The sequence below is a fragment of the Zootoca vivipara genome, chromosome 4 (genome assembly GCF_965207765.1).
Source record: "Zootoca vivipara chromosome 4, rZooViv2.hap1.1, whole genome shotgun sequence".
In the NCBI taxonomy this organism is placed as follows: domain Eukaryota; kingdom Metazoa; phylum Chordata; class Lepidosauria; order Squamata; family Lacertidae; genus Zootoca; species Zootoca vivipara.
This window is the reverse complement of record NC_142587.1, coordinates 41115053-41132816: the sequence shown is the minus strand read 5'-3', so window position 1 is coordinate 41132816 and position 17764 is coordinate 41115053. Positions and strand designations below refer to the sequence as shown.

Below are 17764 nucleotides of genomic sequence, written 5' to 3'. Positions count from 1 at the left end.
GCACAAATGAACGATTACCTTCTTTTCTCATGCCCATCTTGCACTCATTTGTTTTGTCTCTGCGTTTTCAAAATAGTAATAGAATACGGGAAGTCTGAATTATGAAATCAATATATTGGGGTGGGCAACCTCCAGCCTGTGGGCTTCCTGCTGGCCCTGCAAGGCTGTTTTCCACAAACCATACCCACCTACCTTCCTGTGATGTCAGGCAGAGATGCAGCTGCTTTCCCTGTAGAAAGCAGGGTTGATCAATCAGCTGATGAGTGTGTGTGTGTCCTTGGTTTTGGTGTGTGAGATTAAATTGCACACTTACTAAATTCTATGGAACACGGTGCTTGCTTCAGAGTAAACATGCATATAGTTGGGTTAGAAAGAGTTATTAGTGTGACTAGCAGCATGAGACTTCTAACAGTGAAAGTATTTTTACATGGTAATATTTTAGCACTGCTTCACTGCTATTATTCTACTTTAGTAGAACAAGGAGCCTTATACAAACACCTGAACGAAACACTGGTACAATTCTACCAAGAAGCAACACAGAAGCAATTATCAAAATTAGTGGAACTTTTATTGGCAGATTCTTAGCTGTGAATTGTAGAAGAAAGCAGTCAGTTCACTTTACCAAAATACTTCAGTTTTCCTGCAGGATCTGGAATTATCTGGATAAGGAAAAAAAAGTCACAATCAAAACCCAACTAGTCTAATGTTTGTTATATATCTGCTGTATAAAGTGAACTAAGTCCTGTGCTGATGATTGGGTGTATATTAGACCTATCCATCCTCCAATGATTTCCCCAAGATAACACAGGTACTCAAATACCCAACGGTACTTACAACTCTTCTCTTGGCCACCACATTCTCATAGCATCTTCAGGTTTGATCTAAACATATGCAGAAGGCATGGCTACAGCTATTAGTGTATTCCTGTTTTCATGTCACAATAGTTTGATGATACAGAATACCCTACAGACTCATGTGCCCTACCTCTCCTTCTGCTGCTCAACACAGACATTTCCTGGTAAGAACTACAGTTACACCAGTTCAGATATGGTAAACCAAGGGTGGGTAGCCTTGGCCCTCCATGCGCCTTATCTTTGCCTCTCCCCTCACTGGCTCTGCTCTCTAGCAAGTGTTTTTGCTTGTCTGGAATGTGTCTGTGAACTTTGATAATGCTTCTTGCTTGTATGGATTTTGTATTTTCTATTTTCTGACTGTGTTCTTCCCCTCACACACTGGATATGGTGACATATACACCCCAATCATAATGTGAGCATAGGATTGCACTGATAAGCACCATTGATTTTTCTGGTACCAAGGTGCACCTGATGATCTTCCGATTGTACCCAGAATCATAAGGGGGGGGGGGGGAGAGACTGGAATTATCTGTGTCCTTCAGTAATATGTCTGGATAAAACAAACTACTGTAGGGATGTAGAATTGTCTTGAGAACGCATGCAGTGTTCTTTTGTGACCTGTCTACAATCACACTTGTGATAAACCACATGTAGAAATAAATGACAAATACTTCTACAAAATGTTTATAAAGAGTGCAGCCCTGTGCATACCTACTCAAAATTAACTCCAATTGAATTTAATGGGACTTATTCCAAGTTAAATGTGCATATGACTGTAGCCTAACTGGATGTACTCAGACTGGGAAATCTATTGACCAATGAATACTATTATTAGTTAAGGTACTGATATAACTTATGAGTGCAAAATTACTAGTACTTGTGATTTTTTGTATCCTACTGAAATGCTATAGCGTTCTGGAGCAGGTTTTTTGCACAACTATGATGCTATTCATGTAGCAGTTATCTAACATGCAAGCACATTAAGGAAATAATTAGTCTTGATTTTTCCTTCACTGTGTAAAATCTTAGCAACAAAAGCATGCTGGAAAAGCTGATAGAGATAAGATGAAGTACCGTAAAAGGCAAGGTTTCAAATGGCATTCAAATTGCCCATGCATTGCTTTTGGCTTGCTGATAACATTCCCCACATGACAAAAGATTAAAAAATTTCAAATGGAGCATTCAAGAAAAGCTATGTTCCAATTATATGTATAAACACCAACTTACTGTTTCACTGCCTGGTCTCCAACCAGCAGGGCAAACTAAGAAGACAATGAAAGACATTAAGCTCATGGTTAAAAATAACCCTGCCTTCCTATTCCTTTTGTTCTGTGGAACATGAAAGAAATATTTCATTTTCTGCAAGTGCAAATCTATATATGATGAGGTAGCTGAACGAAGTAGGATTTAATCATAGACTCAGAACTTTTCAATTAGTTTTGCAGCTAATACCAGAAACCAGATATTATAGTATTGAAGATTGCTAGAAATGTTAAGACCAACAGTAATTTGTCAAAATATCTAACACTCAGCTTTCTTACTTGCTATCTAGAAGAAATCTTTCTTTTCTGTGTAGGCAACTGAATGTTTAACCATGCAGGAAATACCTTCTCCATGTTCATCAGTATACTGGAATGCTTGTACTAGACGAAGAGTCTCATCTACAGATCTGCCAACAGGAAGATCATTCATTGTGATTTGTCGAAGATTTCTCTTGCCATCAATAATGAACAGGCCTCTGTGGAAACAGGAGAAATTGGCAATACAAACATCAATAAGCTCAATCTGTGCATATATATATATGTTACACCTGTCTGCTAAACATCTGTATCAACTCTTCACATAAAGCAATACATTTTATTTCACTATGGGATTTAACTATACACATCATTATGCCTGTGCATAAAAAGGTAAAGGTAAAGGGGCCCCTAACCATCAGGTCCAGTCATGTCCGATTCTGGGGTTGCGGCGCTCATCTCGCTCTATAGGCCGAGGGAGCCGGCGTTTGTCTGCAGACAGCTTCCAGGTCATGTGGCCAGCATGACAAAGCTGCTTCTGGCGAACCAGAGCAGCGCACGGAAACGCCGTTTACCTTCCCGCCGGAGCGGTCCCTATTTATCTACTTGCACTTTGATGTGCTTTCGAACTGCTAGGTTGGCAGGAGCTGGGACCGAGCAACGGGAGCTCACCCCGCTGCAGGGATTCGAACCGCCGACCTTCTGATCAGCAAGCCCTAGACTCTGTGGATTAACCCACAGCGCCACCTGGGTCCACTGACATCATAGATCCACTGAAATAGCTAATTGTTAACCCAACTTTTAAGAACTGTGCTCTTGTTCTGGTCAAGTTTTTCTCTCCAATAGACTGCTGTTGTAAAATTAGCAATTCTGATCTTGCAACTTTTTTTAAGCACATATTTTTATTGAATGTAACAGAATTTTGATACAGCATCATGCAGGGAAAATATGACAATAATCTATAACCATTTGAGCAGCCGACAGAAGGAAATGGAATAGTTAACATTGTACCTAAGAGCATGTCCTTGATCCTCTAGGTAAACTCCATAATCTTTTGAGATCTGGTGCGTCAAATCTGAAAGAAGTGGTATCTTTATTGGTCCCAGTCCTCCTTGCTTCCGAGCTGTATTAATCCTATAGCAATGAAGATCACCAAATACTTCAGTGAGAACTGTTCCATACCTGCACTATCAACTTCATATCATTCACAGTATTTACTCTACATGATAGGTGGTGAATTTAATGGACCTGATCTAGTCTTTGCATTTCCCTCACCCTCTCCTGCGTAAACTTCTCCAGAAATGGAAGTTTCCTGACAACACATTCCTCCTGCCATTGATAGGCCTCCTGTAACTGGGCAGCTATACTCATGGGATGGCTGCAGTTACTTAACAGTCCCAAGTTTCCAATCAAGATTTCTGTTTCGTACAGAAAATGTAACAAGTTGTGTAAATGAAAGGGAAAAAGGACTTACCATGCTAAATGAGTGAACTGTGAGTCTACTGAGCAAGCAACCACTTCAGCACCTATTGCTCTGAATTCTTCAATTCTGTCACTAAAGGCAATGATCTCCGTTGGACATACAAATGTGCTAAATTTAAAGAGAGATAAAATTGCAAATGTCTAAAAAGAACAGATCCCTACTTACAACTAATCACTAAAACATAGATGAACTGCTTTCTGCAAAGCACTCAATTTTCCAGCTATTTATTGAGTGATTATTTTCTTTTATTTATGCATGCCCATTTATAGCCTTCATTGGTCACTGATTCAAGGAGGAGCGTAGGAAAATACGTTTTATTCCATTACAACTTCTAAAACTCTAGCATCCTATTCTAAACATTTTTGGCAGTGTATTTTGTTGAACCATCTTGCCGTGCCAGAATAACTACATACTCTGTGATGTGTTCGCATAGCTGTTGATATGTGACATCCTAAATACTTGAGTGCACCACTAGAAAGAAATTTCTATTTCCAGTCTGTAAGCAGCAGTCAAGTTCAACATTATTATGTTTAATAGAAAACTATCTTATTTGTCCTTCACTTCAAGAATCAATCAACTATATAATCTTCTTGTACTGATGATGACAGCAATAAAGTCATATTATTAAGCGGGGATTCAGAACAAAATGCTGCGGCATATCCCCAGTCCATAATACAAGTTATTCTGTTCAGGGCTTCAGCAAGCTGGGACCCTGTCCTTGTAGTGCAGCTCTGGGTATAAACATACAGGGGAAGGTTTCAGGAGGCATGTTCAGTGGCCTTCAGGAGCAACAGATTATCAAGGGGGGGATTTACTTTCTAGAGACCATAACAACAGAGACACCTTTTCTTTCCCACCCTCTTGAAAGCTTTTTATGCAACCAGAAACAAATTTACTGGGTGGTACCTGGTACCAGGTACAGTGCCTGGTAAATGGCAGTGGGATGAGTGCCACTTACCAGGAGGGACGAAGCAGCAGGAAGATTGGTGCGATAGGGGCACTCTGGTGCAGCCAATCCAGCACTCCTACCAGTGTTCCTGTACCACATCAACCTCCCCACCATTTCACTGCTCTTGGTAAATAGGAGTGGCCCTGTGGCCAGCAAATTTGGCATTGCTGCTCCACACCACTGGGTGAGCTGCTTTTGCTTGCTACATAGTGCTGCAGGGCCCTGCTGTGTATAGTGGGACATTTCTGGAGAGTAAGGGCCCTGAGCATGAGTCCTTGCTGAGGTGTTATCCGCTTTACAAACTAACAGTTTGCATAGAGACTACTGTACTACCATATCTCTAGGAGGCCCTGTCCTGTTGTCCTACTCAAAAAAAAAAAAAAAAAATCAGACCACACAAGTTCAGAATTAGAAGGATTCATGATCATTGCATGGGAGTAGCCAGGATTTATTTATTTTATTTTTGGGGGGAGGCAGGGATTATGTTGGGGGGCATAATCGAGTTATCTGCGATGCAATTGGTCACCTAGTTAAGTAATTTTATTTATTTACTTGATTGATGGGGGGCAGTTGACCCCCTGCCCCCACCCATGTATCATTGTGCATTTCACACATATTACCCCAGTAAATCGAGAAAACACTTAGGATTGTAATTTGTGGGATTTCCATAGCCACTTTCATAATTTTATATTTTCTAATTCTTTATTCCTGTTAGATAAGCAATTTTTTTTTTGCCCTAAAAATGAAAAGACTATGATCAGCAAGCATTATATTGTGAAAATATACATATATTTCATGTGTTTTGCTTACAAGTCAAGTGGATAAAAGAAGAAAACAAGGTATTTTCCTTCGAAATCTGTTAATTTCAGCTCTTTAAACTCTCCATTGATGACTGCTGTTCCTTCCCAATAAGGTGCTGGTTCGGAAACTAAAAATGAAGGATACATTGAACTTTAATTCATTTTGCCTGACTGTGCTGGGATATAAGTGCAATATTTCTCTTTGAGATTAACATATATAACGTTCATTTTAAAGAAGCAATGCTGGAAGAACTCATATATTGGAAAAATTATTTTCAGTTGCGGTTCTTATGACTTACAATAAGTTATTGAGAACTGGTGTACCAACAAAGATACACTAATGCCATAGCACACATTTTTATTTAATTATTTATTTGCTGGTGATGTGTGCAACTACCATATGCCAACACAAATGTTTGGAACTATGCCAGCCCAAATTTGGAAATTCATAGGATGGGTGAATGGAATATGTCGGTACTAAGGTGTACACTAAGAAATGACAGGTAAAGGGTTAGGAAACTTAAGCTGCAGTGCTGAAGATTGGGACTTAAGGTTCTACAAAACTTTTGTTAACCCATACTTCCCAAGGTTAGAGTATGATATCATCAGAAGAAACCAGCTGGATTCAAGCCAAAGGATGCTACTTCAGCATCCAATTCTAGTGGTAGCCAGACAGACACATATGGGAAGTCTGTAAATGGGACCCAAGTGGCTAAGCACCCTCCCTGTTGTGATTCCCAGCAGCTGATATTCAAAATATATTGCATCTGACAGTATCTTCAATGGCACTGTGAAAGTAGCAGTCTAAATCACAGTAATCAGAGCTTGGTGCCAATGAAGAAACTACTTGATGAAAAACATAATTGAGATATTTTTAAAAAATGGACCCAACTGCAGCCCAAGTATGAAAACTAAAGAATCACTGTCCATTGATTAACAAAACTTTCTCTGTATCTACTCAGATGTACGTACCGTAAGCCCTACTGAATTAAATTAAATGTAAGTACAGTATGCATACGATTTAGGATTGCAACCTAAAGACATACGTATATGCAAAGCACCTTCTTACTCGATCAGTTTATGATGACTACTTACAAAAATAGACACTAAGTCACTATTGGATACAAAGCTTGTCTTATTTGCAAATTGTCTAAAAAACAAACAAGAAATCTGCCAGATTATTCAATCTTGCAGTTTTCTTACCAAGAGGCACTTAGCTGAAACTTTTTTGTAAAACAGCATATTCAATTGATTGTACTGTAGTACAGAATGCCACTCTATCATTTCAGAATGCTGTAAAACACATGGCTACTCATGTAGGAGAAGGGGACGACAGAGGATGAGGTGGTTGGACAGTGTTCTCGAAGCTACGAACATGAGTTTGACCAAACTGCGGGAGGCAGTGCAAGACAGGAGTGCCTGGCGTGCTATGGTCCATGGGGTCACGAAGAGTCGGACACGACTAAACAACAACAACACTCATTGAAGTACTGTGTTCAATGAGGCTAACTCCTAGGTAAGTAGGTGTAGGATTGCAGCCTTAAACTTCTCCTTTTAAAAACCTCTCTACACTTTTAAACCAATACCCTTTTGTCTGACGTGTCCTTACCAAAAAAAAAAAAAAACCCTCGAATTAACCGTGCACCGACAAGGAAAGTAAATATTTGAAACAAGAGGGAGGTGCTTCTTTTCCTTTTAACCCATTCCCACTCTGCCATTTGCACTGGGGGGAAAGCCTTTAAAATTTGCAGGTAGAGAGCACTTTTTTGGCTTTAACCTGCTGTTCCTTTTTGGGAGGGGAGCTTAAGAAGAAACACGGAAGAGACCTGTGGCCACTTATTTCTGTTTTGCCTATAAGCTTTCGTGATGTGCTGCGAAATAGCTTGTGCCACCACAAATCACTTTTCTTCTTTGAAGGCCTCTCTCTCCCTCGCCCTCTTTTCTGCTGCAATAGATCAACAACGACAAGTAGCCACGTTTCGGCCGCGACATCATTTCCCGCCCCCCCCCGCCCCCCAATTTCCCAGCAGCGTCTCTAAATAACACGGCACGTCCCGCGCGTCTCAGCAGCACTCGCGTTTTCCCCACTTCCCACCCCCGTAAATTCTCTTCCCCGCCAGGGAACAAAACTGGAGCGGCGACTGTGTGTGTGTGGGGGGGGGGTTGCTCTGCTTTGCACAATGCCAACGTCGAGATGAACAATAACGAAGAGTATTAAAAAAGGAAAAAGCATGGGGACCAGGGAGGGAGAAAAGGCTGGGCTGAGGGGCTCCTCCTGGCCGCCGCCGCCCCGGCTTCTCCCTCGGCGCCAAGGATGAGGCGACGAGGCAGTCGCCTCTTGTCTCTCTCCCTCCCGCCTTCCCGCTCGCTCCTTCCTTCCCTCCCTCGCCGGGCCTCTCAGGCACCTACTCTTGGCCTTGCTGAGGTGCAGCGAGTGGTCTCGGACGGGCACCCGCGACGCCTCGCCCGGATACACCTGGCCCCCCGCGTAGTAGTGGCACTTCTCGTCGCCCGAGCCCTGCGCAGCCTCGACGGTGGCCACCTCCTCGCTCATGGTAGCCGCCAGCACCAGCAACACAACGGCCAACGGCCGCGTCGCCAACCGTCGCGGGCACCTCCCGCTCCCCGCCGCCCCCTGGCATTCTGTGGGTGTCCCGACGCGCGGCGGCGGCGGCTCCATGGCGACCTGGGAAGCCGCACACGTCTAAGGGAGGAAAGAGAATGGCAGCGCCGAGGCCCGGCGGGAGGAAGAGGCAGGCGCGGGAGCCGGGGCTGCTTCTGGGGGCGGGGCCCGACGGCCGACACTGACACGCCCGCCCTCTTCCCCTCGCGGCGGTTCCCCGCTTGTCCTCTGCTGAGGCGCAGTTGCGCATGTCCCACTGGCTGCGCCCTAGTCTGTGAGGCGGAATGCAGCCTCGTCACGGGAGGAAGCTTGGCAGCCCTCCAGGCTGCGCCTCTTACCGTTGGGCATGCTGGCCCGGAATGAGGGGATGCCAGCTGCGCCTGGAGGGCCACGGGTTCTCATTCCCTGCTTCAGGTGACCTGAGTGTCAGTACAACACCGGATGTGGCATAGCCATATAGCATCGCATTCCGATCAGCAGCTGAATTGTTATACTTGTGTGGCATTCCGCCCCCCGCCCCCCGCAAGTAATCTTAAAAGCTGCATTCCCAAAACTTTCTCTGGGAAAGGACACAGATGTCTGAAGAGCATCTGATTCACAGCTGCTTTCTCCTTTTTGGAACTGAATCGCTGGCCGTGAAGGAAGCATAGAAACGTGTTACCATAACAAGGACAACAGCAGCAGCAGCTCCTATTTGCATTCTCATAAAGTGAAAGCAATGAAAGACCCAGCTTCTCATTAACAAAGTGTCTAATTCACTTGACCAGAAACAGGTGCTAAATCAAAAGTGATTTATTATCAATAAATGAAATCCAGGACGTATCGCTATGCTGAATTATCAAGGACATGTTTTCACGTTTTTCTTTTTGCAATTGTTTGCTATCTATTATTTATTATCAACAAATGAAATCCAGGACATGGTAACCCTGTGCTGAATTATCAAGGACACGTTTTCACTTTTTGGCCATTGTTTACTGGAAAATATGGGCAGAGAGGAATTCAGTGAAAAGCAGCAGCAGTAGCCAACTCCTTTCCACTGCTGCCAATCCTGTTCTGCCATGCCCAATGAAGCTCATGCAGACCAAGCTAAAGTTTGGAGTCAACACAGTTTTCCTCTACATACAACTTTGCTGACAGGAAGCCCTTTTGAGGTTGTCACCTCATTTAATTGCATCAGCTGATTGCTATGTGGGCCCTGTGCACCTGCCAAAATGGCCTGAGGGGTGGTGGTGGGAGAGGTCAGAATCTGGAAAAGGTGATCCACCCCTGTTGTAGAGGTGCTGCTTTCTCCTTATGTTGGTTTTCATGTGTGAAAGACAGAAAAGCAATTTTAAATGTACTTGCATTTGATTTTTAAAGTGATTGGTGACTGTGCAGGAAGGCATTTATAGCTACATTTCATGCTACTTGCATTTTTGTGACACTTGCGAACATGTTATGTATCTGAAGCTCAATTTATAGTCCAACCAACCAACCACCATTTTTCTTGTATTGAACTATATGTATTCGGGAATGTTTTCCTCTCTATGGAAGTGAGTTTCATAGAGGCAGATTTCCCTTTACCATTTCCCTTCTTCCCTCTCTTGTGAAACTAACAATGTTGAGGGGGAAACCTTAGCACTTTCATGGAGGCTATGAGAGCATCACATGTCCAACTTACATCTCTGCTGTTGTTACTGTTGCTACTCAGCAGATCAGGCGGTTTTTTTCCTACTTCAAAAATTATGTATGCACAGCACACCAGTCTAGTTGCACACTGGAATACTTTAATCAACCAAGAAACTAGAGGCACAGGTGAATCTGATATGGTTTCCCCCGACTGTCAATTTCACAGGAGAATAGGGGAGTAGGAGGAAACCATGAAGGAACTAGCAGTATTGCAGGCACATACAGGGCAGTCTGGCTGGTATTTAGGGTAGAAATGTGGAGAGGTGCCTTCTGAAGGCATGTGACATTTCAGGCAGGAAAAGAATGGTGATATGTTCATTAACTGAAAGGGAAGGTTGCCATATCAAAATTAAAACAGATTAAAATGCACATGCAATTTGGCCCTAGAAAGGATGAAATAAAATTATTCATTAGGTACTAAACATGTTGACATGGAAGCAAGTCTCAATGCTTCAGTGCAACTTGCTTTCAAGTGTATGTGCTAAACTATTCTTACGTGGCTTAGAATATAGGCAACTCCCTCTTACGTCGCTTAGAATACAGGCTGTCAAACTTCAAAACATTAGTTTTCATGGTATCTTTTGTAGCTTAGATTGTTCCGGTTCTAGTCACTTTGGCTTCCTTTTCTTACCTCTGTCCTCAGTGTCTTCTACCTTCCTTTCCATCTGTTATTTTTATACTCAGGGCTTCTGTCGAGGCTCAAAAGCAACAAATATTCATTCATTGCAAGATCAGTTTCATGCAATGTTGTGCTCAAGGAAACCTATGAGGGCTCATTCTATCCTTTGCCTCCTATCATTGCCTTTTCTCTGGTTGTTTGTTGACAGCAAGAGCTATCTTTAAGAGCCAGAGTGTCTGATCGCCAAGGATTTGTGAGGAATGGCGAAACCCCCAGTGTCCTAACACAAAGACAGCTTACTGATTTACTGCAACCCTCTGAAGAAGAGTTTCTCCACTTTTCCCATCTTGGAACAGTCAAGGTATTAATTTTCACTTCACTTGCTCTCTGTTCTGAACTGGCAGGCCCAAAGCAGGGCTCAGGGGAGGGGTTGGGTACTGGGATACCAAAGAAGGATGTCAAAAACATCAGAATGGCCAATTCTAGTGCTTTATTAAAGAAGATGTAGACAGCAGCAAAGCAGCCTGCTAGGCCTCCCAGCCTTTATAGACGCAGGATGGACACCAAAGCAAGGTGATTGCTTGTCCGCACCCAAACAAATGTGCCTACATTCTTTATACACAAAGCAAGTGTATGTCATGTTGTCTAGAACATCCCATCACTTCACCTGACCAGATGAGGGCATAGGCAGCAAATACCCAAGTCTTACAGATGGTTCCCCTTTCTGGTCTCAGAGCCCAGCACCCCAAGTCCACAGATAGGAGTATTTGCATTGAACTTCCCTCTTTAACCTACTATAGCTCTGTGCATGCCAGTCTGGTGGTAATTGCCTTCTCCTCTCTGTAACTGGCATTAGGGTCTTCTTAGCGCTATCCAAAGGTCAAATTTAAATACTGCCAGTATTTTGTTTCTTTGACTAATTGCATAGGCATAGCAATCAACCTTCCATTTTTGTAATATACCTCCCTTGACTCTGTGATTGCTAATTCCTTCTGGTACAAGTATAATATATATGTAATCTGCCTTGTACGCAGTGACTGAACTAATGATCTGACCACTCTTCCTCCTGCATATGTGCATCTCCCTAATGTGTGTAGACAAGGGACTCAGTTATACAGCTGCAAATACAACATTTTAAGTGTGTTTTAAGTGCAATATACAATGAAACATTTCCAATATCTTTTTTGCAGTATGGAAAATATTATGCCAAATGTAATATTTGGACTGCAACATGGCATTCATTGCCATTTCTTGGAGGCACTCACTGATATTTAACAATATTCTGCTGAAATTGCTAGCTAGCTCTTTTTATCTTCTCAAACTGAAAAGGGCATTTCAACAAATATATGACACTGGCTGTCATGTATGAGAGAAAATCTATAAAGCAGAGGGAGAAGGGATTTTCTACCAGGGAATAAAAAGAAATGTGGTTCCAAAGTGGTGTTATGCTCAATAGAATGAGCATGATGAAAATTACTAATTGGAGAAGTGAAATGTTCTGGCTCTCACTAAGGCAAACTGGTGGGTAGAGTCATGTGCAGGACTGCAAAGTGCCTGTAGAAAGGAATTCTGCACACATAAAGATTCGGCTTCCTGAGCAGCTTTTGCTTTTACAGTCCTGCCTAGAAGCAACTTCTGGCAATATCAATTGTTAAACCAATGCAAACATGGGCTGATTGAACAATGGTGACAGGTTATTATCATCTGCTTAGACATCCTTGTTCTGGTGACTGCTTTCCATCTTTTGGGTGATGAAAGTTAAGTGTACTTTTCTATACAGTATACATCTGGTCATGATTCAGCTGAATATGATTCACAAAGGTGTTTAGTTTATCAGACTTATGATGTACCTGTTCAATACACCTTGGGGGGGGGGGGAGAGCATCGAGTATTTATTTTAAAACTATAGTTCAGTCTAGATTTTAATTTAGAATAATTTATTGGCCAAGTACCAAACATACTTGGAATTTTGCTTTGACTACATTGCAATGTAAATGTACCTTATACAAACACTGTTCCACTCACAATACAATAGCACAGCAAAGGAACCCCACCCATAACTGGTCTCCCCTTCCGCTACACAGATACATATTTAACAATTTGATGGCACAAAGTAAAAAACTATTCCTGTGCCTAGGCGGTTTTGTGTATAGAGTCCTGTAGCGACGCCCAGATGGAAGTAAATAAAACAGATGATGGCCAGTCTATCCATAATATAGCACTGCTGAGGTATCGCTTCCTGCAATCAGTTGGAGACAGCATTGAAGTAGTGGTCCCACACATATCAAGCAATCCTTCCCCATGGCTAAGATCCTTCTATAATGCTTACTCAGAAGTCTGTCCTTTTCAGTTAAGGTTCTTTTTAATGTTAATTAAAAGCTTCCTATCCCTTTTATTGCTTCCTGTTCCATGTGGCTTTGAGGTTACTGATGAATAGCCTGTTAATTACACCTGGAATAGTCACCTTCATTGCCTATTAATATTAGTTACTGTTTCCATGGAGTGCACTTTAAATACAGATTTTTCTTTCTTTCTGAATTTATAAAGCAAAATAGATACTATTTCATTACTGTATATAAAAATGAAAGGTAAAAAAATGATGAGACTAAATTGGTAAAAATATAATCATAATTTAAAAAAAAATTTAAATAGAACACCAGTTCAAAGTAAAACAATGCAGTATCAGATTCAGAAGGGAAAGTCTCCACAAATCATGTTTGGTGGGAGAAATAGAAACTTCAGAGTGCAACCACCTGGCAATAATAGTAACTGGTTTCTTCATAAAAGGAGTGGGAAAAGGCAATTCCTTGCTAAACTGCCAGTGTGGCATATGTCTGCGTATATCTATCTATAGCTATAGTTTTTGTAGAGTGGATTTAACAGAACTCCCAATATTTGACTGACCACTTCACAATGCTTGTCAAATTAATCTGTCAAAATCAGCTCTGAGTCTTATAATTCTGAACTGAATTCATAGCACATGCATGTGTATGCATGTGCCTGAAAATATCTCTGTCATTTAATAAATGCCCACCTGTGGGCTTGTTTGTGCATTGGACACATGCTCTTGACTCCACTTGGAAATCTCAGATAATAGCATTTGCACAATGCTTTGGCAGGCACTCCACATATATTATCCTGTTTCTAAACCTTGCAACAACCAAAGAGGTAGGTCAATATTATTATTCCTGTCTTGCATATGAAGAGGGCCAGGGCATAAGCAAAGAGAGCACACCTTGCCTAAAGACACCAAGTGAGTTCCTGGTAGCGGTGGGATTTTACAACAGGGACTTATTGAATCTTAGACACCTGCTTTACACCTAGGAACATGCAACAATTGGATAGAACGTCAAATAACATATGTTACATAAGCAAGGATCAGTGCAACTATTTGAAAGTCTCTTGGGTTTAGGAGTGGGTTTAGGAGTTTTTTTCCGGAAAGATGTAGATACCTCAATACCCAGATCACTATTATTTTTTTCAATAGGTGGCAGTGTTCTCCTACTTTCGTACCTCGATGGCAGATTTCACAGCAGAAAAAAAACCCATGAAGATAATGGCCTGGATCCAAACTACCACATAACAACTGTGTTGTTCTGTTACAATATGCTCTAGGTGGAGCTGCCTTTGAAGATCTGAAAACTATAGCTGGTTCAGAATGCCGCTGCCAGACTGTTGATATGTGGTGTGTGTTGTTATTCAGAGCATTTGACTCCATTGCTATTTAATCTGCTTTGCGTCCTGGTGCATTTCTCAGCCCAAATCAAAGTGCTACTGGTTGTCTTTAAAGTTTAGAGACAACAAGTGGTACTTTGAATTCTGCTCAGAAACACAGAAGGAGCCATTGCAAAGCTAAATGATTTGCGTCTGGAATATCTAAAGGACTAGTTGCTCCTACATGGCTCTGTCTATCTATTAAGATCTTCTGAAGAGACTCTGGACCACACCTTAATGCTGTCTGAGGTGTGATTGTTGGTTATGGGGGACAAGGCTTCTCAGTGGTGGCTCCTAAGGTCTGGAATCTTCCTCAAGAGGTTTGTTCAGGCCTTCCCTCCTAACCTTCAAGGAAACAGCCTTGTTTAGAAATGCCTTTTATATAGTTTTGTTTTTAAACAAATTACGTGGTTTTAAATTGATGCTATTGTTTTGTTCTGTTTACAACCTGTTTTGGGGACTCCATTTGGAGTAAAAAGAAGGATATGGCTATATAAATAAATGAACAACTTCTGCACTCTTAAGGGGTTGGTTGTGTGTGTGTGTGTGTGTGTGTGTGTGTGTGTTTCTCATACAGCAGGTGGTGTGAACTTTTGGTCCTTTGGTCCTTTTGGCCATGCTTGCTGAAGCTGATGAGAGTTATAGTTTAGCAACATCTGGAGGGCCAAAGGTTCCCCACACCTTTCATACAGTATATCAGGGAATGGTTGTAACTCAGGGGTAGAGCTTTGGCCTGGCATGCAGAAGGCCCAGGTTCATTCCCAGGCATCTTCAGGTAGAGGTGGGAAAGAGTCCTGCCTGAAACTCTGGACAGTGAGCCATTGCCAGTCATGGTTAAAAAACATGTACAAATGGTCTTAAGTTCAGTTTTCCACATTCTCGAATCAATTTTCAATGTTTTTAAAGTCCACATGAAAATTTATCCACATTTTAGTGCAATTTTATTCTCTCACACTCATTTTTTGTATGCAAAATAGCTTTATATACAAGCAAGCAATTTCCTCTTATTTATTGCTTTTTGTATGGTATTTTCACTAATCTAACATTTTAATGTACACTTTACCTTAGTATATACATCTACGTACGTACACAGCACTTGACTGGAGAATGACATTACAAAATTCAAAGATGTTTAACTATTGAAGGATGCCTTTGTTTTGGTTTGAAAATTGTTTGGGGAAGTGTGGATTAAGTAGGCTTGCCTTTAAATGCAAACTGAGCTAAATTTCTCCCCCATCCCTGCCCCTGCCGAATGCAACATAGCAAACTTCTTTTGCAACATGAGACACAGTTGCAAATGCAGCAGAATGAGGGGGCAGGAAGATGAGGTGATAAAATCAACCACACCACTTCAGGCACCATTTTAATAATATTTTCCAAGATATGATGGGAGTGGGGAACATGTGGCCCTCCAGCACCCATCAGTTCCAGCCAGTAGAGCTAATAGCCATGGATGATGGGAGTGGGACTCCAACAACATCTGGAGAGGCACAGTTTCCCCATCCCTGATATAAAAACTCCCAGCAAATAAAATAAAATAAAAACATTGCACACCAGGAAGAATGGCTCTAGCCAAACTCTTTCTCTGCTGAGAACATTTTTTTTTTTACTAAAAGGGAGTTGTTTTTACATTGGAAACATTGAAAAATGTGATTATAATCCATTCCACCGCCTTCAAACTCTTCCATCACATTCCAGTCTTTTGCAGCATGTCTACATCCAGCCTGAGGAGACTTTCTAAAGTGATGTGGCATAGGGTGGCAGAAAATATCTGCCAAAGAAAAGTAGTTGAAAAATTGCATTGGGCATGCCCCAACCCTAGGGCAAGCTAAAGCAGTACTTTGATCTATCTGTGTTATGTGATTATCCAATGATTATTTCAGAAGGGTGGGACTAGATTAGGGGTATGTGGGATCTGAAGAAAGAAAAAGAGGTAAGATTGCATATTTCCTAGAACAGGGAGAGGGAACAAAGGTGGCCAGAAAAGAATGAAGGGAAACCAATGGAGACAAACCAAAGGCATTTTAAATGTTAAGTGCTTGGCTTGGGATGCATTTTAATTGGTCAGGAGAGGATATATTAATTGCAATTTATTATTATTATTATTATTTATTATTATTATTATTATTTATACCCCACCCATCTGGCTGGATTTCCCCGGCCACTCTGGGCGGCTTCCAACAAATATAAAAATACATTAAAATATCACAGATTAAAAACTTCCCTAAACAGGGCTGCCTTTAGGTGTTTTCTTTATCTTTAGGTGTTTATTTATCCCTCCCGGTGCCCATGTGTGTTGGTTAAACAGAGTTTCAAAATCCCATTCTTAGCAGCAAAATTAAAAGAATAGGAATTAGGCTGTAAAGTATTGCGCAAGTCCGGCTATGAGGTAAGCTGGCTCCTCTTTCTTACCCCACTTAAGAAAGATTCAGACAACAACCTGGGAAGTAAGTATAAAAAATATGATCTATTTACTTATAATCTTGCATTGGTTCGCAGCAAAGGCAGCAATAAAAACTGTGCATACAAAATACTTACATTTACAGAATAACCAACTTCAGAGCACATCTGCCCCCTTGGCAGGTCACAGGAAGAGAGAGAGGGGAACAGGAAGTACTATATGCTCCTTCCTCTCCAGAAGAGGAGGGGAAGTGACACCACACAGAACCCTTTCTACCAATTGTCTTTCTATGGCCTATCAGCTCTGTGGACTTAGACCCTTCTCACGTTAACTAGCAAGAATATGCATTTGTTAGGTTTGGCTGCAAATCTCGCACACTTGGAACATCTGGGGAAGGGAGCAACCCAAAAACTGTGAGAGCACATGTAAAGTGGCTGTTGTTGGGGGGTTTTTTTTGGTAAGTTTCCATACATTATCTTGGTGACTGGGATTGTGGAGGTAATGAATAAGTGAACACAAATGGCCCTTTTGCTGTGAGTGACTAATGGCAACTTTCCCCTTCATGTGAGAATGCTGGCAAGTGACAGTGGCAAGTGAACATGATTATTCATGCATCTGACAATCATTTATATTCTTTAGCTGTATAGCCAGTCTGTTAGCAGACTTCAATGTGTGAATAATGTATCCTGAACCATGACAAATGAGCAAAGCCTTTGCATCAAACTGAAATGTGACTGTAGTATAAATTTGGCATTAAAATAGTGCAGTGGACTACCTTCTGTTATTACCTTTGCCAGAGTGTTTAGTCAACTGCATTGAGTAGGTAAGGCACCACTGTTTCAAACCAAATTAATTTGCCTGAAAAAGCGGAAACCTCTGTTTGTATTTCCAGAAGGGAAATGAAATGTAGGTTTTACCCAAAGCTTTACAAGATAGAGAGAGCTACCCATTACTTACCCTTATCTTGTCTCAGCAGACAGTAACACTCAGACTTTGCCTTGCTACAGAAATTATCCTGGACTTTTAGAATGGTTTTTTTAAAAAGCCTGAAGGAAACCAAGTCTACACATACAGTGAGGAACTCTGATCTCTAGCAATACTTTCACTTTCTGACAACATCAGGAAAAAACAAAAAA

The 17764-nt window shown here is 41.6% G+C and overlaps 1 protein-coding gene and 1 long non-coding RNA gene across 4 annotated transcripts; one reads left to right on the top strand and one right to left on the bottom strand.

Moving 5' to 3' along the window:
• Positions 1-546: 546 nt before the first annotated feature.
• Positions 547-8341, bottom strand: PRDX4 (peroxiredoxin 4). 2 transcript variants are annotated; one of them, XM_035115184.3, is made up of 8 exons: positions 8013-8341; positions 5614-5731; positions 3846-3962; positions 3383-3505; positions 2462-2592; positions 2082-2116; positions 835-881; positions 547-659 (listed from the first exon to the last, which is right to left on the bottom strand). In XM_035115184.3, the coding sequence occupies exons 1-8, from the start codon at positions 8281-8283 to the stop codon at positions 656-658; spliced, it is 846 nt and encodes a 281-aa protein (XP_034971075.3). In that variant the 5' UTR covers positions 8284-8341; the 3' UTR covers positions 547-655. The 2 variants fall into 2 exon arrangements, with proteins under 2 accessions (XP_034971075.3, XP_034971074.2); XM_035115183.3 differs by lacking the exon at positions 835-881.
• Positions 6950-14744, top strand: LOC148685915 (uncharacterized). 2 transcript variants are annotated; one of them, XR_015949771.1, is made up of 3 exons: positions 6950-7119; positions 10722-10874; positions 14001-14744. It is a non-coding gene; the product is annotated as an uncharacterized LOC148685915 (long non-coding RNA). The 2 variants fall into 2 exon arrangements; XR_015949772.1 differs by lacking the exon at positions 6950-7119 and adding an exon at positions 8249-9377.
• The last annotated feature ends 3020 nt before the right edge of the window (positions 14745-17764 follow it).